The sequence below is a fragment of the Molothrus aeneus genome, chromosome 1 (assembly GCF_037042795.1).
Source record: "Molothrus aeneus isolate 106 chromosome 1, BPBGC_Maene_1.0, whole genome shotgun sequence".
Lineage (NCBI taxonomy): Eukaryota > Metazoa > Chordata > Aves > Passeriformes > Icteridae > Molothrus > Molothrus aeneus.
This window is the reverse complement of record NC_089646.1, coordinates 23,646,235-23,673,424: the sequence shown is the minus strand read 5'-3', so window position 1 is coordinate 23,673,424 and position 27,190 is coordinate 23,646,235. Positions and strand designations below refer to the sequence as shown.

The 27,190-nt window shown below is 35.1% G+C and overlaps 1 protein-coding gene across 3 annotated transcripts in view; it reads right to left on the bottom strand.

Moving 5' to 3' along the window:
* AKAP9 (A-kinase anchoring protein 9) overlaps positions 1–27,190 on the bottom strand; it is a 105,656-nt gene that overhangs the window by 38,577 nt on the left and 39,889 nt on the right. For all 3 annotated transcript variants that reach the window (XM_066553213.1, XM_066553222.1, XM_066553231.1), the window contains exons 6-21: positions 24,785–24,940; positions 23,668–23,865; positions 20,541–22,985; positions 18,752–18,965; positions 17,914–17,993; positions 16,154–16,289; positions 15,599–15,720; positions 14,985–15,078; positions 13,628–13,826; positions 12,999–13,095; positions 12,050–12,142; positions 10,310–10,681; positions 9,634–9,864; positions 7,964–8,104; positions 7,330–7,433; positions 6,416–6,621 (exon numbers count right to left, since the gene is read on the bottom strand). In XM_066553213.1, the coding sequence (XP_066409310.1) occupies positions 6,416–6,621; positions 7,330–7,433; positions 7,964–8,104; positions 9,634–9,864; positions 10,310–10,681; positions 12,050–12,142; positions 12,999–13,095; positions 13,628–13,826; positions 14,985–15,078; positions 15,599–15,720; positions 16,154–16,289; positions 17,914–17,993; positions 18,752–18,965; positions 20,541–22,985; positions 23,668–23,865; positions 24,785–24,940 (4,888 nt within the window). The remainder of the gene's footprint in view (positions 1–6,415; positions 6,622–7,329; positions 7,434–7,963; positions 8,105–9,633; positions 9,865–10,309; positions 10,682–12,049; positions 12,143–12,998; positions 13,096–13,627; positions 13,827–14,984; positions 15,079–15,598; positions 15,721–16,153; positions 16,290–17,913; positions 17,994–18,751; positions 18,966–20,540; positions 22,986–23,667; positions 23,866–24,784; positions 24,941–27,190) is intronic.

Sequence of the window (27,190 nt, the reverse complement as noted above, 5' to 3'; positions counted from 1 at the left end):
TAACAGAAAATATTTTAGACATACTTTCAGTATGCTTGAGGGGCTCTGATGCTCATCTTTGAACCTTTGTTAAAATCAGTAACCCTTACTACTTAGAATAACTTGCAATAATATTGGCAATCTTGTCTTTAAAATACAAATCAGATAAAAAACTCCAAACAAAACCAACACCAGACTGTCAGTCCCTGTTTCACCAACATCCAATTATGTTACTATGCATTAACACAAAACTGTTCAAGTCAGTGAATCAAACTCAAGTGAGTAAAAGGAAAGGCATGCATGCAATCAGACACCTTCTTAGGACAAACAGACTGGAATACAGAACAACAATATTCAGCATGGCTATTAGTGAACTGAAAATTTACTAAAATGGGCAGCTGAACAAATCAAGTACAGTGCAGCAGGACTGCAACTGTTCCTGCTGCTGGGCCACCTGGCACCTGCCTTATTCTCAATATTCCTGAGGTCTGATGCCATTTGAGGTCTGATGCCCTTCTTACTGAAAAGCCAGACACACAAGGTTTGCCTATGGTATTAGGCTGACAGCAAGTCCTCTAGAAAACAGCAAATTTTCATATTTAGAATTCAAGGCTGTATTTAAGCAATGCAAGTGAAAGCAAAGTCTTGAGATGTTTTAAAATCACACTTTTGGTATGAAAGAACAATACAGTAGGTATATCATGACAGTTGAAACTATTGTTGATAGCTTTTTAAAAATAAAGAAGTGTTATGCCCTTAGACTGACAGATCTGAAATGTCAGAAATAAATGATACTGTGGAGAGTTTTTTAAATGACAATTTATTTAAATGAAGTATATTTCTGGAATATATTTAAAGTAAATATTTTGGTATAGTGCATTTTTAACAATTAGATGTTTTTGCTTAGGATTTTCTCAAAAATATCTTATTTTTCAGGAAAAGCATTATAACTAAATGAAATAAGAATACTCAGTGCCTGTTTAGCAATGAAGTTTCAATACTGGGTTATCTTTGAATTCAAGTTCCTGGTTACTCCACGAATTGTGACTGCTGAACTAGAACAGTTTGTTAAGCTACAGAAATTGAATTAAAATTACAACAGGTCAATCTCACAAATTGCCTTTAAAAATGTAGTTAGGTCTTGTTGTTTTTACCTCTTAACCAGGCAGGCAAATAATATTGGCAGGCATATAATAATATGAGCACTCTTGTTGATGTTGTTTGAACCTATCAAATGAGTCAGATTCTAGCTTGAGGTTTGTTTTAAACTTTTTTGTAACAAGCTGCAACATGATTAACCACCTGGTGTACTTAATATACATTCCTACCTTCAGGTATTCTGACAATAATATCTGCAGCCATATATATGACCCATACACAACAAACTAATCTGTAGTGATTTTAATTGAGGAAGGTTTCATTTGGTTTACTTTTCTCTTAAAATTGCTAAGATTTTTCAAATGCAGATGCATTTAGTATTTTTTTTCTTCTAGTTGTATTATTACTGTTTCATATCTCCTTTTAGATATGAGGGATATAATGTTACAAACTGTTTTCACACTCCAAAGGGAAAAAACAGAAGCACACTATATGCATGAACAGAACAAATAACCAGATGAACAGAAGCTACATTCACATGGCACCTTTCATCTACACAGGATTTCAAAGCACTTTTGAGTACTGCACTTAGGAATGGCAGTCAAACCCCTGCAGTGGAATCACCCTAGCAGTGGCTGGCAGTCATTTTCTGCCAGCACACTAAATATTTGCAGTGGGTTTATAGACCATAAAAGCTTTCCCACAACACCCTAATATTCCAACCCCTTGCAGTATAAGGAACGCTGCAAAATTAACAATTTCACTTTTTATATTTGATAGCATTTTGAGATCTTACCACCCAAATTTGGGCTGCATTTGGGTGTTTCAAAATATATCAATAGAGATGCAGACGCTTTAATATCCTCAGAGCAGAAAGGACCTTCATTTGAGATGGATATCGAGCAGCATAAATATTTCCAAATGCTGTGCCAAAGTATTGGTTAAAGACTGAGTTGAAGGAAAATATACTCCCTACTGAGCCACCAACACACTTACTGCAGCACCTGATGCTCTTTGGAGGCCACCCATCTTAAGAACTGACCAGGTAAGACCCTGCTTAGCTTCAGAGATCTCACAAAATAAAAGCCCACAGTACAGTAGCACAGCTATAAACAAGATAAAACAATGACATATTAGTTATTGCACAATCTAATTCTTTCCTGATGGAGTACAAATAATCTCGGCAATGTTCCTGTTTTCCTTCTCAGGTGTAACCCATAATTCATGTCCTGTCACCCTTCCATTTCAGAAAATGATTTGCTTGAGAGGTACATCTGAATTGTGCAATGATGACTGTGTGTAAAATACAAAAATAAAGATTATACAAAATGACTGCAGAAATGTGCAATTGGTTGCAAAATCATCTGAACTGTCTGTCTGGAAACTTCTGAAGAAAAAGTTAAAAACACTGATGGCAGGTCAGAATGTAAATGTAAAGCCAGGTTCAGAATATGTCTTTTACATTAATAATGTCACTAATATTATTATTTCTTCTTGCCAGTGACCAGAACAGTACCAATGGGCCTCCACAAACTCGTAACAAGGCTTAAGACTCCTGTTTTGTTTAGGACAATTATTTTGTAATTCGCTTCCATTTCTTCTTGATAAATACCAAAAAAATCATTATTAAAACGCATTAAAAACTTCATTTTGTTGTATGAAATATCTCAAAACAAAACATCATAATTGGCCTGAAACATAACTATAAAAAATGAGGAAAGAAAGAGTGAGCTGTTACCAAAAGTATAATTTGGCACATGGAAACTTTAGTAGTCTCAAAGATATCAAAAAACCCCAATAAGTACCAAATGCACAAAAAACTTGTAATAATTCTGTTTATAAAATGGCATTGGCAACCTAATTGATAACAGTAGACAACCATATTATGACTTCTACAAAGTGGAACTTAAGACCACAAGTTCACATTAAATGTCTCCGTAAGTGCATAGTAAAATTCTCTCTATCTTCTTCCCCTCAAAATGGTCTTCGTACACAGCAGCTCCGTACAGCATCCTTCCACACAATTTTCAGTAGTGGAAATAAGAAACAGAAACATTGTCCAGTCTCATTAATCACCCTTGGCAGCTCAATGTCTAATCCCCATTTTGTTAATCCTTATATGGCTGTTCAGTCTCCCACCCTAACAGAATTAAATCAAATTCCTCTGTCCTGCAATTTTGTTTTTCCGCCAATACAAAATAACAAATATAATATAACTGACTTAACTAAAACTATCAACTCTCTGTGTAAACTCTCTCCTAGTAATGAAAAAAAATCAACCAAAGAAACAAAGGTTTATATTGTTTCCTTTGCCATGGAGCATGCAGTTCAGCACAGCAGATGTCATGGCCCACTAAATCTTAAGAAAAGTGCTCAATTATAGAGTGCTTGCTCAGAAGTTTCAGATACAGAAGCTGTTTATGGGCTGCCAACTGACATTTATGAAGCAATACATATTTTGCATCATGTAGAGCCAGTATCTCAGTTTACTCCTGGGATTCCACTTAGGAATTGAGCTTAGGGGTTACAAGCTGAAAACAATAAATCAGTCTTGTGGCAGCACACTGTTTAGCTATTTACTACCTTTTTTCCTGGTACACTGCTCAGAAACAAGGAGGTCAGAAGCTCAGAAAGAAAGAGGGTTTAATAGTCAAGGAATGCCGTAACCTTGCTGGCTTCTCCAGAGCAACCTGCATTACTGCAGTCCCTTTACCCAAGCAAACTCACCAGATTACTGAGCACAAATGCCACTCCAATGATATGTTTTATGACTGAAATTTGAACTTTACTCACTCTTCTAGAAATAAAATCCTGTGCTTGCAGATAACCTAGTCAATGCCCCTCCATAAATGCACTCTATAAATCAGGTGTGGTTATAAGCATATGATCTTAACGATTCAGCTTTTAAAAATGCTGGAACTCAGCAAAAACAGTAAGCTGAGTTTTGCTTGTCAAAACATATGGATTATGTTCAGAAGGTCAGACAGAATTCCCTTCAAGAAACACATTACTTTACTACTTTATTATTAGATTAGATTTTTATTGGTATAAATTTATTCCTACAGATTTCCTAACTAATTAAAAAGGGAGATCTATTTGGCTGGGTACTAGAAAAAACAATAACATGCATAGTTTAAAAATAACCCAACAGTGTCTACATATTTCTAAATAAAATATTTCTTCCATAAAATAATGGGGAAAAAAATTTAAAATTTGTCCTCTCAAGCCATTTAACTGTTAGTATAGAATATGAGTAATGAGAATCCCTCGTTATGGCTGAAAACACTAACAGAATTGGTCATCTAATTCCATTTGAAGAAAGACCAAATACTTTAGCTGATGAAACAGTACAACTATTATTATGGCTGCATGACCCCAGTGGCAGAAAGGACGCTCCAGTATCATTGTCAGAGCAAAAAAGGAGAACTGGGAATACAGCCCCAGAGATACATTACAAACATACATTCAGCCATTATAGCTACTGTAAGCTTAGCTCTTCTTTAATTTTCACATTTTACATTGGTTACTCCTTCCTTCATTGTTATTTCTGAATGTAAGGAAACATGCAAAAAGAATAAAGGAATAAACAAACTGGTAGGCAGGCAGCTCGAATGCTTCTCTGTACCAAGGAGGGGCATTGCAAGAACAGACACCTGCTTTCTTATAGGAGAGTGAAACCTTACATAACTCTTCAAAATACACTAATAGCAAACACATTCTGCCACTAACAGAATGGAATTGAGCTTTTTTTTCTACCTGAAGAGACTCCTCTTTCATCAGAAGACTTCACAAGAAATTAGCAAATCATTCCAATCACAGGGCATGTTGTGTGTTTAGACAGTAGCATTATGAAAGCCAAATAAGTAAAAATGACAAAAAAAGATATTTTTAAACTGTGTTTTGCTACATATATGTAATGCATTAAAAATTGTTAATGACAATAATTAGTGACACGTACAAGTATACACACTGATAAGCAGGAGCAGGCAAAAAGTGAATGTACCAAAAAATAAGATCAGAAGCTTAGTTATCCAATCTGCTATTTAGGGAAAAGGCAAAGCCTCAAAAGCCTGAAGTTTGAAAGGATAATTTTTCCCACAACTAAATACAGAAATATGTATAGAAAATAAAAGTTACTTTCTTTAAAAATGAAACAGAAGTACAAGAAAAAAAATGCTGTTAACTTGAAAACTTCAGAAATTGTTAGACTACAACTTTATACATGTCATTGCAGATAACCTTTTAAGTGATCAACTGAAGATGTGTCTGTGCTACAAATTCATGCAACCTTTCTTAACTTGCCCCAAGGCTTAATGTGACCTATATTTAAAGCCAGATGGAATCAATAACATGCAATAATCTACATTTAGAAAGAGGTAAAGTTCACTTGCATTTACCAGTTGTATTATTATCCTATAATAGACACTTTCTTAATACTGAAATGTAGCATTTGATTTCCAGTTCTTTTTCTCATTCCTAGTAGTTAAAATTCCAGCCAAATCCAGATGTATAATGCGCCTGAGGTTGAACTGATCTGTTGCTCATTAGCTCCCCACAAGATCCAGGATGCATGTGCACAACCTTAATGTACTGAAATGGCAGTACAATCAAGCACCTACTGCTGCCCAAAAGAGAAATGGACAGACACTATCCTAGTGCAGTCACAAGAAAATAAACAGAGCCCAGTAGAGTTCTTTGACACTGGTATGCAACTAACTCTAACGTCAAAATGCTCCTTCAGTCTTGTGCCAGCTAGCACTCCTGGAAACAGCTGATGGGCAAGTTTTGGAAGCTGAGAAGTTCTTGGAATTGTGTCCAGAACTGGATTTGCATGCAAACACTTCTTTAGGAAGCTAATGAAGTCCATAAGCACACATATACAGGCTGTCCCCTGCCAGCTTGGCCTCAGTGACCAACAGCATACCTCTGATCTTTTAGTGCAGAGGTGGAGATACAGGCCTTGACACAAATTCCCATTCCCCACACATACAGAGGATGGTGTAAGTGGTGCAATATGCTATGGAGCTATGTTTCACTTTTTTTGCCTCCATCAACAGAAACATATTCTTCTTGACTTCTCAATCACTTTCCCATTCTGTTGCAGGCTTTGCAACAGGACCCTAGATGTGAGTTGTAACTGGTGTGGGGCATGACCCAAACAACTCCTGAAATGTTGTCTCTTAAACAGAGATGTCATATGTATTCAAATGAAAAACAGGTTGTGGGGTTTTTTTTTCTTAAAAAAGTTCAATTTAAAATATCAAAACTAAGAGTACCTAAATATATCATTAAAGCATGCAAATGATACTTATGAAATATAAAACCATACAGTCAGTACCTTTTTCATACCCCACACGGATGCAGGGTTTTATTGACTCCTCTGTCTCAGTGTCCCAAGCAGCTTGTTTGGAAGCCTGGACTTTCCCAGACCGATCCAGTAACCCAAGAACATGCTGACCAATTGTCTCCTCCATTGCTACAGTTGTCTTCACAACTTCTAAAAGAATCTTCATGAGTTTTTCATTAGCCTTCTGAAAAACATGCCTGCAGGACAGAAACTAATCAATCCTCTGATCTTTCCCTTGTTTCCAAGTGGGTTTTACCTTTTATACACTTTTGCAACCAAAAAAGTTTGCAACTGAAATAACAAAATTAAGATTTCTTTTTTAAGGCTAAACCCTACATCATATAAATACTAAATACACATTTCTGTTAAACGTCAGTTATTTTTACAAAATATGTAAAAAGTCAAAGTGTTTATCACTATTTCTACTTTTAGCTTGGCATTTTATCTAGTTATTCTTTTAAAGCAGAGGTCTGCTTTCACCTGGTATTCATTAAAAAATTAATCCTTTCTCAAATGACAGTTAAGAAAATTGCTCCTCTACACAGATCAAAAACTTTACAGAACAGTCAACTGGTATAATAAAATAAAACAACTGTACTAATATAAACTTAATTCCCATATGTACATACAATATGTATATAAATATATGTATATAAATAATGCTTATGATTCAACGTGTGTAATGCAAAATATATAGTAAAAAAGGCTGCAATTTGTCTCATCCTCTATAACACTACATTGTTAGGCTTTAGAAAAATATGATACTATTTAACCTAAAGTACATAAACTTACAAATATGGTTTTCTAGAACAAAACATTATCATCAGTCAGAATAAGAATAATCTAACAGCAAGAACAAGATTATCAAAATTTAAGAAAAATATTTTCTTAACAGTCCTAAGCACCTTTCTTTAGAAAGAAGAGCTGAAGGTGTTTCATCAGGCTTTCTTCCCCCATCTTCATGCTCAAAGAGCTGCTCTCTCGCATCGTTTGGGTTTTCATTTTCATTCTGATTAAGTTTTGGCAGAGGGAGAGAAAACAAAAAGGACAGGAATCCTGTCATGTCAGAATCAACATATTCTTCTTATATATGGCAGGATATGAAATTATCATTTCCTTTTTAATACTTCTGCACCAAATTACAAATAAAGTAATACTCTTACTATGTGGAAAAAAACATTAACAAAAACAAACCCGGAAATCTAAGGCAGGACCAATTAGAAGGAACTTTGTTACACTGATTAAGCAGCTGTTGTACTTTCTGTTTGTGTTGCTATAGCAATATGAAAAAGTGAGTTTACTTAAGGAAATAGCTGTAGTAATAATCCCCACCTTCAAGCTATTCAACCAGCTTCTGCTTACCTGAAGTCAAAAAGCTATGTTTACCACTAGCACCTCTTGAATCTTACAGCTGCTCTGTTCCAGCAACACCCAACATCTTTTAGGAAAATATATTACACAGAACGAGTAACAGTGAACAGGAATCTTTTACTGCTTTTACATGCTACAGTTGCCCAGAAAGTCAAAGTCCATATTTACCTCTGTCTGTGTGCTGTTGTTCTGTAACTCACAAAACAGCCTCTCTTTTCCGGGTCCGGAATGTTGTTTTAATGATTCCAGTTCTTCTAAAAGCATTCTCTCTCTCTCTGCAACCAGGCTCTCATTCTCCATTGAGACACGCTAAGAAAGAAGTGTTGTAGAGGCTCACACAGTTTTTTAAGCTTCTGAGTCAAGTGAGTCCTGTCACTTCTAATTCTTTACAGACGCTGAACAATGAAATTTCAGTCCATCTTGTTAAATCATTACAAAAACACTGAAAGCTCTCTAGAATGGAATACAACTAAAAATATTTAAACTCTCCTTAAGATTTTCATACCATTTTTATGCTCTTTAGGAAATAAAATGGTCACAATGCAAACTGGAGGGAATTTCTGAATTTTACATGCTATAACATGTTTTGCACAAAAAGATAATAACTTATTTTTATAAAAATCCTACACACATTCTCTTTTAGAAGAGCTAGAAGCGTTCATGGCTTAAACACCGTGCATACATTAGTATCTAGTTCTTATGAATCTACATACTAAAAACCCAGCAGCCTAAGTTTTACTTAGTGATTTTTATTAGTTACAGGAAATTTGCAACCCTGACAAAGATGCAGCTACAAACTGAAAAAAAAAATAAAAGGAGAAAGTATGCATGTATCAAAAGGAAAGATTATCAGGATAAATTATTCTAGGACACCTTCAAAGCAGCTAGGAGAGACAGCTGATGCTGCTGGAAAGGATTCCTAAGGTACAAGTGACTGGCTTTCTAGATTCCAGAACTCCTTGAGCACAAACTTAAACAGAGCACAACTAGGTTTGGAAAAGGTCTGAAGCTCCACTCCACAGTGACAGCAAAGAATTCTAGAATTCACATATTATTGGTAATGCTACACTGTTGAAATTAAATCAGAGTAAGATATATTGTTTTGGATTCTTTTTACTTTCTCTTTCAGTGGAAGGAATCCTAGAAAGACATGTCTATAAATGACATTATTTTTGAATAATTATTAACTAAGATAAACTAATGAGATTCATTAACACACCTATTGTAGGCTTTGAATAGATACGGAGTGACAGCAAGTTAAGTTTGAAAAGGCAAAGAAACATTGATGTTTCCCACCAAACCCTACAGATATTGTTTCATTCTAAAAGTTGGCAAGGATCTATCTCCCAGAACTGGGGAAAAAAATCCCAAAATGCCAAAACAGATTGTTGCAGGAAGCCACTGATACTGTTAAAATAAGAATGATGAAAAATGAAGACTTTTATAGTATTTCTAGTCATGGCTGGTGGCTTCATTGATGTAAATGGCTGCTAGCCTGCATCCTACACAGGGCCATGCATCTGGAAGGTGGCACGAATGGAAGTGCATCCACAATCACTCTCTTCTGGCTGCTGTGCAGCACTGCAGATTTGCTCCATGTTTACAGATTTTTAAATCAATCCATCACAGCCTGAGCTTTGATTAAAGAAATATGTCTTCTATAAATATATGCATATATGCATTTGTATGTACACACACACACACAAAGGTGTGTATGTATGCATGCACATGATAAATACATGCATGCCTCTCTCTCCCTCTAAATAGATATAAATGCAGCAATATGAATCTCTCTGGTCGTGTTTCTTTGTTAACTCACTGGTTGAATTCTGTATTACCTCAGCCAATTGCACCTTAAGACTCTCCAGCTCAGCGAGGAGTTGATCTTGATTCTCCCTCTGGCGCTCCATTTGCTGCATGTGGCCCTGCCTCAGTAACTCGGTTGCCTGCTGGTGCTCCTGGTACTGCCGCACGAGCTCCTGCCGCATGTCCTCCAAGCGCTCCTCGTACAGCAGCAGCTGGCTGGATGTGGCTGTGTCTCTGTCCATGACCACCACCTCCCCGGAGTGCTGAAACAGTGCAACTACTTTAGCACCTTATTCTCAACAACTGCTCCTAGGATATATTTAAATACATTTCAGAAAATGCTTTCATACATGAAAGTAGCTGGAATGAAAGCATTATTGTGTTGCCTGCTTCTCGAACAGTCCAGGCTTAGAATTATTCTCCATTTAAAAAGATCATTTTTTTTCCAATAACTTTCAACAGTATTAACTTTCGTGCTTTTTACGACTCCTTTTTACTTGTATTTATTTTGGCTTGGCCCCACCCCATGTTTGTGAAATGCTAACTATAAGCTTTACTATATGCGTTATCCCTTCCTCAGGCATAGCACACAGGAAAGAAGGGTAGATAATTCTGGTCTGAAGTTGTCAACTCTTTGAAAGGGAAAAGGAAATATTTAAATGGAATTTTCATCTTAATTTTTTCTTTGCTGGTTTTTTTAACACTTACTGGTGTTTCTTCCGCTGTAAGACCTTTGTTATGGGAAAAAAGTTCTTCAGAAATCACTGACTCATGTGTTGTCTGTCCTAATATGCAATCAGGGCTGCTATTAGAATGAAGTTGTTCTCCAAGTGAGTTGATCTCTCCAGACTCCTCACTGAGTTCCTTACAAAGTGATTTCAATCCTTCTTCATTCTTACTGCCTTTTCCAGTTGCTTTCCTAAGAAGGCTGTCAATCTCTTCCTCACTGGGCTGCTTCTTAATTCCAAAATGCATTCTCTCTGGATGTACAATCTGCCTTGGTGCTTCTTCTTCCTTCTGCCTAGCAATTCCTGACAATTCAGTCTGTTTGGCAAATGCTACACTCATTGACACAATAACCTGAAAAAATAAGAAAAGTCTGCATTAGTTTATGCTTCACAGCATCTCCTGTTACTGAAGAAATCTCACACATGACCATCAACAATAAAAATGTAAGTACCATAAGTTCCCAGAGGGAAGCAAAAAAAGATAAAAGGACAAAGATATCTTGTTAATCTTGAAAATGGTTACATCCTAAAATGCAGATATGCTGTACTTAAGGTAGGTTTAATGAACTACAATGCTGTTTTCCATTACAATAGATTACTTAGCATGGAAATATCAAGTTGTGGGTTTTTTTAAGATCCTATTAGATTATTTCAAAAAGTTCTGGCAAACAAGCTTAAGAGCAGCCATGCTAAGCTTTCTCTATCTAGCCAAGCATCCTATGCAAAAGTTTGACTGACATGGAATTTTGGGCTGTATAAAGAAAGCAGTGCCATGTGCTTGATACTTAGAACAGTTTTTTTACTTAACCAGAAAGAAATTACTGGCACTAACTAGCTGCAGTTGCAGTTACAACAGGCTGGTAACTTCTATGTTGCTAAGTACCTCTAATACAAATAAATCTCTTTTCAACTCGTTTGAGTAATTCTATTCTAGATTTAGAATACAATGATTTAGAGCATAAGCTACAAAAAGTGTGAAAAAATAGTATAATAAATACAGAATTGTTACACTTGAAAACACCAAACTTTCCCTTTCCAGAAAAAGTGAGTTTGTCTTTTGAACTTAAACTGATCTTAACCAACGCAACATTTGTTTCCTCATAAAGAAGGGTTTTCTTGGTAGCAGATAAGAGAATTTTTTTTTACTCTGCAAAAAAGTGGAAACTTTTTTGAAAATCAGGAAGTAAGTAAATCCAGAAACATATATAATCTATAAAATCTTACTTTTACTCTTCATGTTTTAGTCACCAGATCCAAAGAAAAAGAATGCATTTTACACAATATATTAAAATGTACAATAAAATATGATGAGAAAATAATATTCAACTATTAAGTGCAAAAGTCTTTTGAACTGACCCGCTGATAAGTCTATGGTAGCAAGAAATACACTCTAAGTCTCTGGATTTTGAAAATAAATTCTAGTGCAGAATATGGTAGCATGTTGTCTATTTCCTTAAAAGTTTTAAACATTACCACTACCCATATGAACCCATATAAAGAGAAATTATGAGTTAGGAATAGGACAGATAGCTAAGAAACCCCAAAATGTTCCAGAATTTCTTAAGACTTTTCCATTCAGAAGTCAAATGAAACTATTTCTGGTAAATAAATCATATAAAAGTTAGCATATGCTACAGAAATTGCCTAAACAGTAGAAAATGGCAAATAAAAACAGCACAGTTTTTAAACATATTTTAAAGTAATGAAATAAAAGTAATACCTTTGCTACTTCTTCTTCTAATCTTTCTTGGTACTGCTTTTGGAGCAACTGAACAACATCCAGATCATTCTGCATTTCCATCTCCCTACCAAGCTGTAAGAAAAACATGAAATCTCAGATCATGTATTTGTGATTTTACTTCATTAGTTTCAAGTTTAAATCCAGCAAGAGATTTTTTCCCTCAATTAGCTTTTCTTCATCTCACACAAATCACATAATTTTGTACCACAACACAGAAGAACGAGGTAGAAAACTTTGCCTTGTTTCTGCTTCAAAATGAATTTTAAAAGCTGAGTTTGCAACAACTCTCCTTCCAGCACTATTTGAGATGTTAAATGCAGTGAAACCAGGTCAATAAGAACAGAATCCACAGTACAAAACAATGTTACTATTTTGAAAAATGCAGAATTTTTGAGCCAGGTTGCCAGCACTCCTAGGGGAGGAATCCATGGGGTCTTTCCTGTTTGCACTTGGTCTCTTAAAATCTTTGGGGTCATTTTCCAAATTTTTTCCTAAACTGTGCAGCATGTATGACAGAAGTCCTGGTATTTGACTTAAATTGTTCCTTTCATAACTCGTGTTTAAAGAGAAGTCACAATATTTTAAAGATTCCTGAAGAAATCTCAGAATTTGAACATTAATTCTCTCCCACTTTAGTAAGAAGCAGCAAACTGAAACATCTTGTTTCAGAGATAAAATAAAGAAAATAAATTTAAACCTAGCATCAATAAAGAAAGTTTTCTTGATCATAATTCCCAGATATGTTTTTCAGAAAAATTTAAATATTTGGCCCCTAACATGGACTGTCTAATAGTATAGTACAGTACTAGGACGATAACTACCTTAATCTACTAAATATTAGTCCATATTTCACTTTAATCTAAGAAGCCAAAGGATATAAATTATGTCACTCATATATATATTAGCTATCAACTGAGTTACATCATACCTCTAATGCTTTATCTGTTTTTTTCTGATGAAGATTTTCTGTGCACTTTACTTTCCTGAAGACTTCTTTTAACTTTTTTTCTGAATCTGTGGATACACTAAAAAAGTACAAAAAGCAGAGAGGGGAAATAACAATATTTAAAAAGTCAGTATTTTACCCATGACTTGGTGAAAACCAGAATGTGTTAACTGGACCTAAACTTCACCACAAACTTTAGTATTATCTATCATTCTAGAAAATAATTAATTTGAGGCAACTACATCCATACAAGATGTCTTTAGATGTAAAGGATAGTGCCTGGAGTTTTGAAGACTAAACGTGGTCTACTGAGTTGAAGTTTTGAAATTGCTGCTATAATTCTCATATATATGAAATTACTTGATACATTATTCCATTTATCAAATCTTCCTCTAGTAACTATAAATGCTGCGCTACTTAATTTGCAATGTTTATGTCATTTCTTTATAAGACTCTAAACAGCTCTTGAAGGAACAAAACTACAGCAGAGCAGTATGTTTATAAAGAATTGCTCCAGTTCTGAAGCAGAACACAGAGCTTTACACAAATGGTTATTTGAAACACTTCTTGAACGAGCACGAAGTTTTAAGCATTGAAAAACTGATGAATACCTCGTGTGGTCAGAGGACACCCCAGCCATCTGAAGCTTCTCCCGCAGATGGACAAGCTCTGTAGTGTACCTCTCTTGACTTTCTCTCAGCTGCTGCTGGAAATAGGACCGGAGGTGTTCCAGTTCTTGAGCATGCTGCTCCTCAAGTTGTTTTTTAAGATTCCCTATCTCCTTTGAACAGTATTCTTGAATTGTAGGATCTGTACATAGGTTGTGTGAAGCAGGGGGTGAGGACAGAAAGAAAGAAAAGAAAAAGAAAGAAAGGAAAGGAGAGGGAAGGGAAGGGAAAGGAGAGGGAAGGGAAGGGAAGGGAAGGGAAGGGAAGGGAAGGGAAGGGAAGGGAAGGGAAGGGAAGGGAAGGGAGGGGAAGGGAGGGGAAGGGAAGGGAAGGGAAGGGAAGGGAAGGGAAGGGAAGGGAAGGGAAGGGAAGGGAAGGGAAGGGAAGGGAAGGGAAGGGAAGGGAAGGGAAGGGGGAAATGGTGGAAGGATGGAAGTGGCGGAAGGAAGGAAGTGACGGAAGGAAGGAAGTGACGGAAGGAAGGAAGTGATGGAAGTGGCGGAAGGAAATGGCGGAAGGAAGGGGCGTAAGGAAGGAAGGGGCGGAAGGGGCGGAAGGAAGGAAGGGGCAGAAGGAAGGGGCGGAAGGAAGGGGTGGAAGGGGCGGAAGGAAGGGGCGGAAGGGGCGGAAGGAAGGGGCGGAAGGAAGGGGCGGAAGGGGCGGAAGGAAGGGGCGGAAGGAAGGAAGGAAGGGGCGGAAGGGGCGGAAGGGGCGGAAGGAAGGAAGGAAGGAAGGAAGGAAGGAAGGAAGGAAGGAAGGAAGGAAGGAAGGAAGGAAGGAAGGAAGGAAGGAAGGAAGGAAGGAAGGAAGGAAGGAAGGAAGGAAGGAAGGAAGGAAGGAAGGAAGACAAAGAAAGAATGGAAGAAAGAACAAACAAAAGTACGAAAGAATAAAAGAATGAAAGAAAGAAACTATATTAACTTCTTCACAAATATTTAGCAATGATGGACTGAACAATTAATGTAGTTAAAAAAATTTCTGACATCCTGTCAACTACTTTTCTGTAATGAAGAATGATAACCTAATCTTCTATTCTACAAAATAATATTTGATATGGGTAACAAATTATTACTGTGGAAAACTAAAAAAATACTAAATCAAAAATGTATCACAGAATATACTTCTGAAAGAATTTACAGAATTAAGAAAATCAGAGTATTGTACTGCAAAATCAGAAAAAATCTCTTATGTTCTAGCTGTAGTAAGATATAAATCAGTTAAAATTAGAAGTCATTGTCTTTTCTTTCTCTCTGAATATACATACATACATACATTAAAAACAGCATATACATCTTTTTACCCATTAGATTCTGTGAAGGAGTCTGCAGACTTTCCTTTCCTATAGGTTCCTCTTCTTTCCTCCTTTCTGAAGAAGACACCTTTGGTTCCTTGACCTAAATAATAACCAAGTAAACGCAATTAACAACAATTTGTCTAGTAGTAGCACAAAAGTATTATATCCAGTGCTGTGCTCCCAGTATGAAAGGGAAATGGACATACTGGCAGGAGTCCAGCAGAGAGTAACAAAGGAGTTGGGAGGCTTGGAGCATTTGTTGTACTAGGAGAGGTGAAGAGCTGGGCATGTATAACCTGAAGAAGGCAAAGCTGCCCACTGGGTTCCTAAAGTATCAAAATTCAGCTGGACACAGTCCTTGGCAATCCTTCCTAGCTGACACTGCTTTGGGTGAGGGGCTGGGTTACATGAACTCCACAGGTGCCTCTGAACCTCAATCAGCCCACAATTCTGTGACGTGGACAGCAGCTTTCTCCATTTTCTCAAATCACTGCCTTGCTCTGCCACTCAACCAGGATACACACATTTTCAAACACTTTTCAAACACTTCCTTCCTCAGAAGGAATTCATGCAAGAGAGAAAATTCAAATGCTCATATACTCTATGCTATAAAAGTTTACCTGTTTACACTCTGCCATCAGCTGTGTTTGAAGTGCTTTCAGCCTGCTGTACTCTTCCATTATCTTCTGGAGAAGTGCATCCATACCTTCTTGCACAGTTAAATTACACAAAGAACCAGGGACTTTTAAAAAAGAGAATGAACATTTTACCATAAATTTTAACACAAGTGATTTGTTCACAAGTTCTGCCCTGAAGAATTGTCTGATAAACATTACAAAATACTGAAACAAGTGAAGTTCTTCCAGATTTTGAATGCATTTTTATATGTATTGATAACACATGCATTTTTTTTGGTAGGACTGCTACCTTCTTCTACAAAAGGAGGAAGAGGAAGAGAAAACCCCCCCAATTTTTTCCCACCAATATCCATGAAAATGAAAATAGCATAAGAAAATACCCATAACAAAAATAAAGTGCTTCAGAATCATGAGGAAATGTCTAAAACAGCTATTTAAGCACATGCATTAGTACTTGAAAAAAGTAATGGCATAACTGCCAGTCTCAAATACTTTAAATAGGTACTTTTAACCAGCATCATAGTACGAAGTCATTACCTTGAGCTTGATCTCTGTGAACTGGTAATTCTACGCTCAGTTTTTCTTTCCCAGCAGGTTTACAGAAAATTTCCTGTTCCCTATTAACAGCTTCTACAGTAGCTGAAGAATGCTCATTCTGACTGCCACACAAAACCTGCACAACAAATCAAACGAAGTGAAAAGTAAACAATTTATTATTATTTTATCAGTCACAATTCACAAAGAAAACAAGAAAAACAGGGAAAAGTAGTATTTTGTGAACATTAACTTCTGTGAAAATGATGGCATAAATGTTCTGTTGAATCCTAAGAATGTAGACAATCTTTAAAACTCCGGATAAAAGAAAAAGTTATGTGAAGACTTTTCAGCTAAAGCATAAATGCATATGTTTCCAAATCAGTATTTAATTCGGAACTGCCAAGTAGTAAAATCTTGTAGAGAAAAGCATTCTTTAGTAATGTGGAAAGCAACTTTACATTTTACATGTCTCATTCTCAAAAGCTGCAATTTTACTTAAAAGAGGAATTCCTTAAAGCAGAAATTTGTATCTTTTTAGGGATTACAGCTCATCTTGTTCTTGAAGTGCTGAACAAATCAGACAAAAGAGTATGGCATAAAAAAGCAAGCAATGAACAGAATACCCTATTGTTTGTTGGTGCTATGTGGTCAGCAGAACACTGCAATATTCACAAGGGGCAGGCAAACAGAAGATTTATCCATATGATTTCTGATACTGGAAAAGAAACCGCTTGCTCAAATCACAGTGGGATTCTTTATTTAAAGTATTTGTACTCAACAAAAACCAAATTCAACTTAGAAAGTAAAAACATAATTTCTCCAACAGCTCTACAGAAGGATCATACAAACAGGCAGCATTTTTCACACTGTGAAATAACTTATGCCAAGCACTCTCATTTAGCTGCCACTTTCTGTGAGCAATCACGGAGTCCTGCCTAATCTCTCCTATGGTAGATCTCAAGTTAAAATTCTGCTACTCACTTTCCCAAAAAGGTATTGAAAAAAGTCCAGCAAAGAAGGAAAAAAAACCCCAAACCACAAACCCCATCCATTCAAAGTATTTTAGACTTGAAAACTTACAATGAGTGACAAAAGCAGCTTAATTTATCTAGAAATAAGTCTAACAAATAACTCGATTGATGGTCAAAAAGTACCCGTAAGGGCCATCAATTACTGTTACTCTAGGAAAAAAGATATGGCAAAATATTATTATAGGTGGCTGATATTAGAATGAAGACTAAATATAAGGTTCAATTTTTGACTATGATATTTATTTACTAGAAAAAAAATACAGACAGTAAATTTTTTAGATTGTTTGACACTTTTAAGTCTTTGAAAGATAAGCTGCAGCTGAGAAAGAAATTACTATCTTATGAGAGGTGATGTCCTGTTTATCAAGATGCTTGTGATATCCGACTCTTGAATCCAAACCGTACATCCAGAAACAAAGAGAAAGAAAAAATGTACTTCCAAACTAGGAGAGATGAGATCAACATTAGCTAGAAGACTAGGACTATGTGTAATACAAAAGACTTGTCTGGACAAGGACATAAGTTTAGAGGGGGGAGAAAAAAAAACAAAACCATTTGCAGTATATTTTGGAAGCTCAGGTTTAGCAGTCTCTGTTTTGAGAATAATGCAAAGAGAAAAGCTGCAAAGACAACCTGCAAAAATAATGTAGAAAAATATGATGACTCACTAACCATCATTTTTTGTTTTCCAAATTTTCATTTTGAAAAAGGCTTTTTGTTAAGCCTTACCTGAGCCAGCCTGGAACATTCCTCAGTGACAGCTTCATTCAGCTTTTCTATGAGTCTTTGTGTAGATTTCTCTTCATCATCTATGAATACAAATCATTCACATTATTTTTAAAAACTAGATGCATGGCAACTTTTCAAAGGTCTAATTTCCTGCCTCAGTGAGGCTGCCTCTTCAGCTTGAGGAAGGACACTTTTTTGTCCCCCCCTTTATTGTTACAACACATGGACAGTTTCAATTATCACAGTTGAGCTACATGTTCCAGGGGAGAAAGAGATAAGAAATAGCTTTGTGTATTACTGACCTCCAGAAAGATAAAAGCATACAGATACCTAGTGGAGGGAGAAAAACTTGTGCAAAAAAATTAAACAAGGGCAAAACATGGTATAACAGAAAATGTGAGATAGAAAACCATCATGATAACATAAAAGCTCACTGAGGCAAAAATTAGTACCAAAGTTTACTTAAAGTGTGCAGCAATGCAAAGAAAAGAGAAAAGAACATGTCCAAAAATACTTTGCTGGTGAATCTGCTTATTATTTTACCTTATAGGTGAATCTACTATATTGTTCTTTACAATTAATTGAGCTAATATAAACAGGAAACAATGAGCTGTAATACTTTTGATTCCTTATTTTTTATATACTTTTTTTTCAAGTTACCTCAGCAATAGACTGCATGTACTGAGCAAACAATTTGTTGAAAAAAAACCCTTTAAAATATGCTATATAAACAATTTATTGGACAGCTAGATGCACAAACTCTTGTGCTTCTTTAGTTGGGGTTTTTTAAGACAGCTTTTCATAAAGAGCTTCACTCTCATAATTCTGGTCAAGTTACCTGCTTGCTGAAATTTCAGGGTCTGGAGCTCCAGCTGATGCATTCTTTTAAGATCAGTCATCTCTTGTATATGATTATGAACAAGTTCCTCTTTAAGACTGCAAAGTGCACTCTCTTTTTCTGCCTTCAAGGACTCACAAACCTGGTCTACATGAGCTGAATAAACCAGGGACAGACAAATCCGCTGTGCTTCCATTTGCAGCTGTAAATCAGTCTTTGAATATAAAGACAATTAAAAGAGTGAGAAACAAGAAAATAGGAGGACCCATCTTTGGAAATTTCTGACATTAATAATGTGCTGAATGCAATGCTGCACATATGGTATGCATAAAGTAAATTTAAACATAATAGTTTGGAAAATTGAGTTTTAACAAAATAGTAAGACACTTCTTCAACTTAGAATAAAAATCAAATTAAAATCAACAAAACTCAATACGCTTCAATTCCTGTTTTGCAGCAATAAAATCCCAATGAATTTTAACCCAGTGAAGCAAGAGCAATATCATTATTAACAGAGTAGTTAAGAAAGTGTACTCTAAACACAGAGAAAAGATTGCATTACTAGCAGGCGTTAAAAACATTGATTTTCAAGGCTTGTAGTTACAGACTGCACTTTGGGGATGTTACTGCCGAAGAAAAAAGCTGTTTGGGATATGCCAGCAGGGACCTACTTAGAGATGAAGTTTGAAAGGTTTTTAGACACCTCTGGACCACAACGAGTTTTAGTTGTATGGCAGGAAATTGTAAGACCCTTATCACAGCCTTATAAAAAACAAATCAACCAATCAATCAAGCACACAAAAAAGCCTAAACCGAACCATCACAAAGCTAAAGCTCTTTTTTGTAATCTCACAACTGTTTCCAATGTGGCTTTGCTTGTGATTTTATTTCTTAGGAAATGAATGAATGAATGCAATGTTAGGGAGTTGGTGGTATTAGTTCACTGTTATGTTGACTTCCATAAAACAAAAAAAAAAAGCTTAAAAATAGTAGAAGTCTGCTTAACATCAATTTCCACAGAGCACTTAGTTGCATACACCTTGCAGCATGGTATTGAACTTCTATATATAAATTTATATTTATATGTAGATTTATGATTCCACCACCTAATTAAATACTGGTAACTCAGTACTTAGCAATTTATATTGACACATAAGAATCCTTTCCATGTTACCTACAATTAATTTACAATTCTGAGAAATAAAAGCAAAATTGTGCCAACAAGACTGAAGACAATAGTTAGAATCACACGATACACATTCTCATTATCACATCCAGATACATTTCTTAAAACAAAATATTTGATAATGTAATTTTGGTATTTCACAAGTTTGATATTTCAAAAGTTTGGTCAATGATGACTGATGAAGCTTCATTATTCTTTATACTGTTTGAATGAGTACTCAAGAGAACTGAAAAAATAATCACAGAATAAAAACTTATGTCCAAAATAAATTTTTCCCTTAAGAAAGTCAAAAGCTGCATCAAAATATGAAGTGCTCTGGTAGTCTTCTTACGGTTTTGTTGTTGCTGTTGACTTAATTAAACACAAGGGAAGAGGTTTTCTTTGTTTTCATTCAAAATCCATCCTCATACACACTGCCTGTGCTTGTAATTCTGGTCATTCATGTAACCCCTTTCAACCACTGGCCACACCCTTTCCCCCAGTGACACACACACCTATACTTCAAAGCATCCAACTGGAAAAAACATGATGCAAATTTTCAAGTGTAAGCTCCTACCAATTTTCTTAGTTAAAGTATTTTTTATACTGTTTAATGTCACATACCTGTTCTGATTTTAAGGCATCCACTTGCTGCTGAAGGTTATTTTCACTCTGTGTAATGGCTGGTAATGATGTTTCCTCTGTCAGCCTGTCTGGCATCCCATGCAAATGTTCCACAACAGACTGCTGTTCTGGTTTCAGCATTTGCTGGACCTCCTTCCTTTTTGTTACCTCATGGCTGCAGTCTTTACCAGAACTTAGATTACCTCTTGAATTTATTCCTTTATCAGCTTTACTCCTTGAACCAGGGGGTTTATTCCTACTTTCACATGCTGGAGTAGCAGTCTTTAGAGATTTTCCTTTGGAGCATTTTTTCTTAGAGTCATTACTACTACTATTTCTTCTCTGAACATGACTAACTGTGACTTCTAGTTCTTTACATTTTACTAGAATTTGCTCTTTCTCATCTTTTAAGGATTTGACTTTTTCATTTAAATGACAGATTTCACTATCCTTTGACTTTAACTGTTCAGAGAGATCAGCAAGTCTCAGAGATAATTCCACTTTCTCACGCTGAGTAACCTGGAGCTTTTCCATAAGTTCTGTTGCATCTTTCTCAACAACTTCTCCAGCCTCAAATATGTCTTCCCTGGACACCTTTATTTCTTTACTCCCTTCAAAAACAGAGGGTTTAGTTTTAAATAAAACTGGTCTATTGCTTTGTAAGTGGCATACCTTTTCATTCAAAGCTTTAAGTTTGCTTTTATATTCGGCTTCCTGCTTTTTCTTGTTCTCTTCTAACTCAGTTTTTGCCTTCAGAAGACTTGCACATTCTTTCTGTAGTTCCTTATAACTAGCTTCAAGTTTTTTCTCAGTCAATGAAAAGGCACTCTTCTGCCTTTCAGTATCCTCTTGGAGGATACCGTTTTGGTTTTTAAGTTGCTCATTTTCAGTAATCAGCTTTTCTATTCTTTTTTGCAAGTCCAAAATTTCTGTCTTAGAGGTAACACTACTGTTACAAAGTAAGTTTTCTTCAGAGCATAGCGACATATTTTTTAATTTCTCTTCCAGAGCTTCATTTTCCCCCTTAAGGACATTATTTTGTGTTTCTAGTTCTGAACATTTTTTTTGAAGGGTAGCTTCTCTCTCCCTCATTTGTTCCTGCATCAACTCAGTTTTAAGCTGCAGCTCTTGTATTTCTTGCTCAAGGGTACCCTTCTCTTTTTCCTCTTGCCTAAGCACTTCAATCTCCTTCTCTAGTTCATGGATCTGAAGTGTCATTTCTTCAGATTTAGAATTTACAATAGACTGCTGCATATCTTTCAGGTTTGTAATCTCCAAAATCAACTGATTTTGCTTTGTGATTAAGTTGTCCTTTTCATATTGCATGGCTTGTATCTTTTGACTCATTTCATTTTGCATTTCATCTAATTGCTGCTTATGGTATATATTCAAGTTGTGTTTAAGGCTTTCCATGTTCACCATGTGCTCCTTTTCTAAGTCTTCTTTAAGCCTGGAAAGTTCCTCTTCATGACTAAACAGAAGATTTGTCCTCAGTCTCTCTAATTCTGCTTCTTGAGATTCTGCCATCCTGTCCAAAACTGCATCCTTCTCCCTTTCCAGCATTTCAAGTTTTATTTTGTAATTTGTGATTTCTGCCTCATGTTTTACTTCCAAGTCTTTCCTAAATTCAGAGGCAGAAGCCAGCTGAGTTTTTAAATCTTCAATCACAAACTGGAATTTTTCAGCTTCATTTAATCTACATTCCATATCCACTATAGTTTGCTTGGCTCTTTGAACCTGCTCTCTTGAAAAATTCAGTTCTTGTAGAAGATCTTCAATTCTAGTTTGTTGAAGAGATTTTTCTGTTGCAATAACTTCCATCTGTTGTGACAATTCTTGCTTTATCTTTTCCCTTTCCTTATCAGCATCCTGCAATTTTGCATTCAATTCATTAATTTTAATATTCATTAAATGCATTTGATCTTTATTAATATTCTCATTAAAACACAGACTTGAAGTTTGCTCCAATTCTACTTTTTGTTGCAAAAGACGCTGCTCTATTTCTGCTGCATGCTGTTTAATTAATTCTTGCTTCATCTGTACAATCTGCTGGCCGTGCATTTCATCTAGTTCAGCCTGAAGTTGTGCCAGTCTCCTTTGTGTTTCTAATTCAATTCTTTGCACAATGTCAGCTTCAGACTGGCTGTCTTTATAACATCGTTTCTGCAGATCTTCCACAGCTCCCATTAATTGTTTTATTTCATCAGAACATTGTCTTTCTTTCTGTTTGTAGGTGTTAAGTTCAACTTTCATATTACTTATCTGCTGGTTCCTTAGGGAAACCTCTTCTTTCAATTCTTCAAGTAATTTGCTGACATCTGATAATTTTTCCTTTAGCTGAAATGAATTTTTTTCCTCTTCTCCAAGTTTTGCTTCCAGCTTTTCAATTAATGCTTCTTTTTCTTTTAATTTACTCAAATCTTCCCCCTCTTTTCTCTGTTTTTCCTTAAAAAAGAAGACAAAAACCATGTACTTATTTTTAGCTAACTATCTGAACATGTAAGAACATTTACAGATTAGCTATTTAGTCTTTCTTAGAAGGCTAGAGAGGCTAAGTTAGTTATAAAACATAAATATAAATAATCTGTTGACCTCATTTGGAGGTTTCCTGTATCCTTGGAATACTGAGAATCCCTACCCTATCCATGTCATCATGTCTCTCCCCTGTTCTTTCCAACCCCCACTGTCTCTATCGCTTTTAGTAATATTTGATTTTTTTAGGTGGTTTCAAAATGTTTTCCATGAAGGATAATAAAAATGTACACAAAGGAAAAAATTCATTCTTTGCTTAATGCAGAGAAGAATGTTCAAGCAGATAAAGTAATTTTTTTCTAAAGTAATGTTATTTATTGAAGGTGTTTTAACACATGAAATATAGTTTCATAATTTGCTCTAAATATTTCAACAACTTTAATCAAAATAATACATAATACTGACATAAAATTTTCACTTTAAAATTATATACATATTATGTGTTAGTTAACAGAAACAGTGTCAAAAATTTAAAATTGTTGTATGCATTCTATGCAGCAAACTCATTACCTGTGCTTTGGCTTTTTTATCTCAAAGGAATTACAAAATCCTAAAAAGTGTTTAGGAAAAGAGATCTTAAGAGTAAGGAACATACCACTTCATATGTCACTATTTTCTCTTGAAGATGTGTAATCTGCTCTTCAAATTCTTCATTCTTCTTTTGGTAATTCTTAAGCAGACTTTCTTGTTCTTCTAGTTGTTGCTGATGTGAAAGTATCTGTTGCTTGGCTTGCAGTAAATCAGCAGCTGTGCAACTATGGCTGCTGTTCCTTAGGGCTTCACTTGCCTGCAACTTGAATTTAAAGACATAAAACCTAAAATACATCAGGTTTTTCAGAAAATGCTTATGCTACATACAGAAATAGTAGATCTTTACTTTCTTCTTCAACATCATAAGTCAAAGATTTCTAAGTTCTTTTAGAGGAAGTCAAACATCCTTATTCATTTGGGATGGCCAGCCAATAATTATTTAATATTAATTAAATATTCATGGTGAGCTAACATAGGACACCAGTGTCTCAGATACATCATTGTGTTGTAACACCAACTACTTGAAGCTATGGAGCCCATAATCAGATTTTTAATAATAAAATCCCAGGCTTCAGAATATAATCCAGTTGAAGCTCAAAATAAGCAATATAATATGCTTAAACAGCATGAAATACTATAATATTCAACTGCAACACTGTAAAGTGTAGTCTGTGTGCATGTGGCACCTCAATCACCATGCTTCTTAGAAGAAATGTCTTTCTGAAGCTTCACTTTGTTATTTAAACTATCTTTTAATAACACCACAAAGGAAGCTTTTATTCAAAAATATAAGGACTGGAGTGTGAAGCTGTGGCCCATGGAAGCTGATGGCTGGGTATTTTGATTTCAAAGGGAACATTTCTGCCCAAAGCTCTGAGAACTAACTACCCAAGTATTTTTCCCCAGGATAACTGCCACAATGAAGTATTTATCAGAAGCTGTTACCACATAATGGGAAAGAAAACAGACTAATATGTATAATTTTACAGTTAATTATTCTATACTGTGACAACAACTGTAAACATTTTACTGGACCAGGAAAATGACTGCTGATCTATGCTAAGAGGCTGATCCTTGAAAAATGCACAAAAAAATCTTCTGCAGGAAGTAGCTATTTATGGAACCTCCAAAGTGACAACTATTGTCAAACCCAAATAAATGTTGGCAGCTGTATAACTTACATGCTGAAACTGAATTTGCAGTTTTTGACTTTGCTCAGTAAGCTCCAAGAACTCCCTCATGGTTTCATCCTTCTCTTTCCGTGCCTGCTGCAGGTTAGTAGTGAGCTGAGTGATAATGTCATCTCTTTTTTTGATAGCAGCTTCAAATTCTTGCAGCTGTAAAAGATAAAATTTAAACTATTAATGCACATGAAAACTACAGTCAAAAATACTAGCAAATTTTAGTTAGGTAGGAATAAGTCATCCCTAACCTCTCTGTTTAAAAGGTGTCTCACTAGTATAGTTTTTATATTTTAACAAGCTTTATTTGTAAAAATTTCAGGAGGGTTTTTTCACCCTCATTGAACAATACATGATTTTTCCATAAAATATAGTTAACAAATAACAAAATCTGAACTTCTAAGAAGGTTAATTAGTTAAATATATAACTTGCTTTTAAAATAAAAAGCGTGGCCACATAAACAAACCATCATAAAGGAAGTCAGAATATCTACTAATGGTGTTTGTACAACTACTCATGTTCACACACTTTTCCCACAATAAATGCAAGTTACATCATCTCTCACTTGAAGTGCAACAAACAGCATTCATTTTACTAAAAAGGGTATCCTACACTGTGAACCCAGGGAAATAATTCATAACTACACAAGAAAATCAGTTCAAGCTGCAAAATGGATGCAGGCTATTTAACGGATTAATCTTTTGTAATTTGTAATGATGAAAAAAATCTAAGAGCACAAAAAAATTCTTTGCCAACTGTTTTAATCTTTTGTAGGATTATTACATTCAAGCAGTCAGAAATTCTACAATATGGATTTGCAGTATTTTTATGTGCATTTACATAATCAAGTATCAGTATAAAGTTTCTTTCTCAATTTGAACTCACTTAAGGCTAGTGGAAGCCTCCTCTCTACACGTTGCAAATTTCTTAAACCATTAGTAATATTCTCTAAGTGCTTTGTTTACAATATTCCCCCAAAAAACCTTCTCCAAGTTATATGCTGAATCTTGGTTTTTAACATGGTAATGATTCCAGATAAAATTCTTTTTAGAACACTGGAATTAACTCCAAAAAAAAGTGCACAGGCCTAATGAAAATACTAAATGTTTGTTATAGTAGAGAAAATCAGGAAGAGATCAGGAACTTAAGAGTGCTACACCTTTGCTTTAGCATCTGTTCAATGAAATTGAAAACGTAAATATGTTAGTTCCAAAGCACATGATGTTATATAATTTTCAACTTTTTAAATTCAATCTCTGTTCTTGACAAAGGCAGAACTAAAGCACACAATTATCTTCTCCACTCCCCTTTTACAATTCTTTTGTTTCTTCTGAAAAATAAACCATATGCGTTTCTCAACTGAGATATTACTCACTGTACCATTATAAACAAAAATACACTTCAACAATTAAAATATTATTGTACCACAGCCCCAAACCCGAAAACACTCAATTTTGTTTCAGTACATTTTTATTGTATTTTTAAAATTGTAATTATAGCCATTTTAAAAATGCAGTTTTAAAAAACATTTTCACTTTCTACTCTTTCAGGAAAGATTAACAAGTAGTTACAATCATTAGAAATACTTATTTTCTTTATTATGCTATGATTATGACTATTATGTTTAGCACAACAGATACAAGACACAGTAATTAAAATTCAACACCAGACAAAAAAATAATAAACCACCTCTTCTGGGGCAACCACTTAACTGGTGCTATGGTGGATAAAATGACATCTATTATCACAGAAATAATAATAATAATAATAATAATAATAATAATAATAATAATAATAATAATAATAATAATAATAATAATAATAATAATAATAATAATAATAATAATAATAATAATAATAATAATAATAATGCTGCAACGGCAAAAATAACTGAACATTAGATTTTTTAAAATTTTATAGTACTTTGCAAAAAAATAGCAAAATACAATGACATGACCTGAATCCAAATTCAGGATTTCTCCAAATAGGAGACAGACAAGTAAGACATAAAGCACAACAAAGCACTGACTTGAGTGCACTGCACCACTGGCTTAAACTGGAAGAATATTCTTTACTTTAGAACTTAAGTTTATATTCCAATGGTATTTTTAAAGTAAGAAATGCTTTCCTGTAAACTCAAGTTATGAGGTGTTTTAGATTAAAACATTCTGACACTGTTGTTTTTGCATTTCACACTGTGAAGTCTGACATACAAATACATTTTGGTTCAGCTATATTATTCCTTAGGGAGTAAAACCTGAGGTTTTTTTGGTCTTGGAGGAGCAGGAAGACATTAAAGTCTTTGCATAAGTAGAGAAGAATTAGGGCTTTTCTTGAAGAAAACTGTGTTTCCATTCCTAATTTGAAGAATCTCACTGTAAACACAATTCGAATTTTAGTCACAA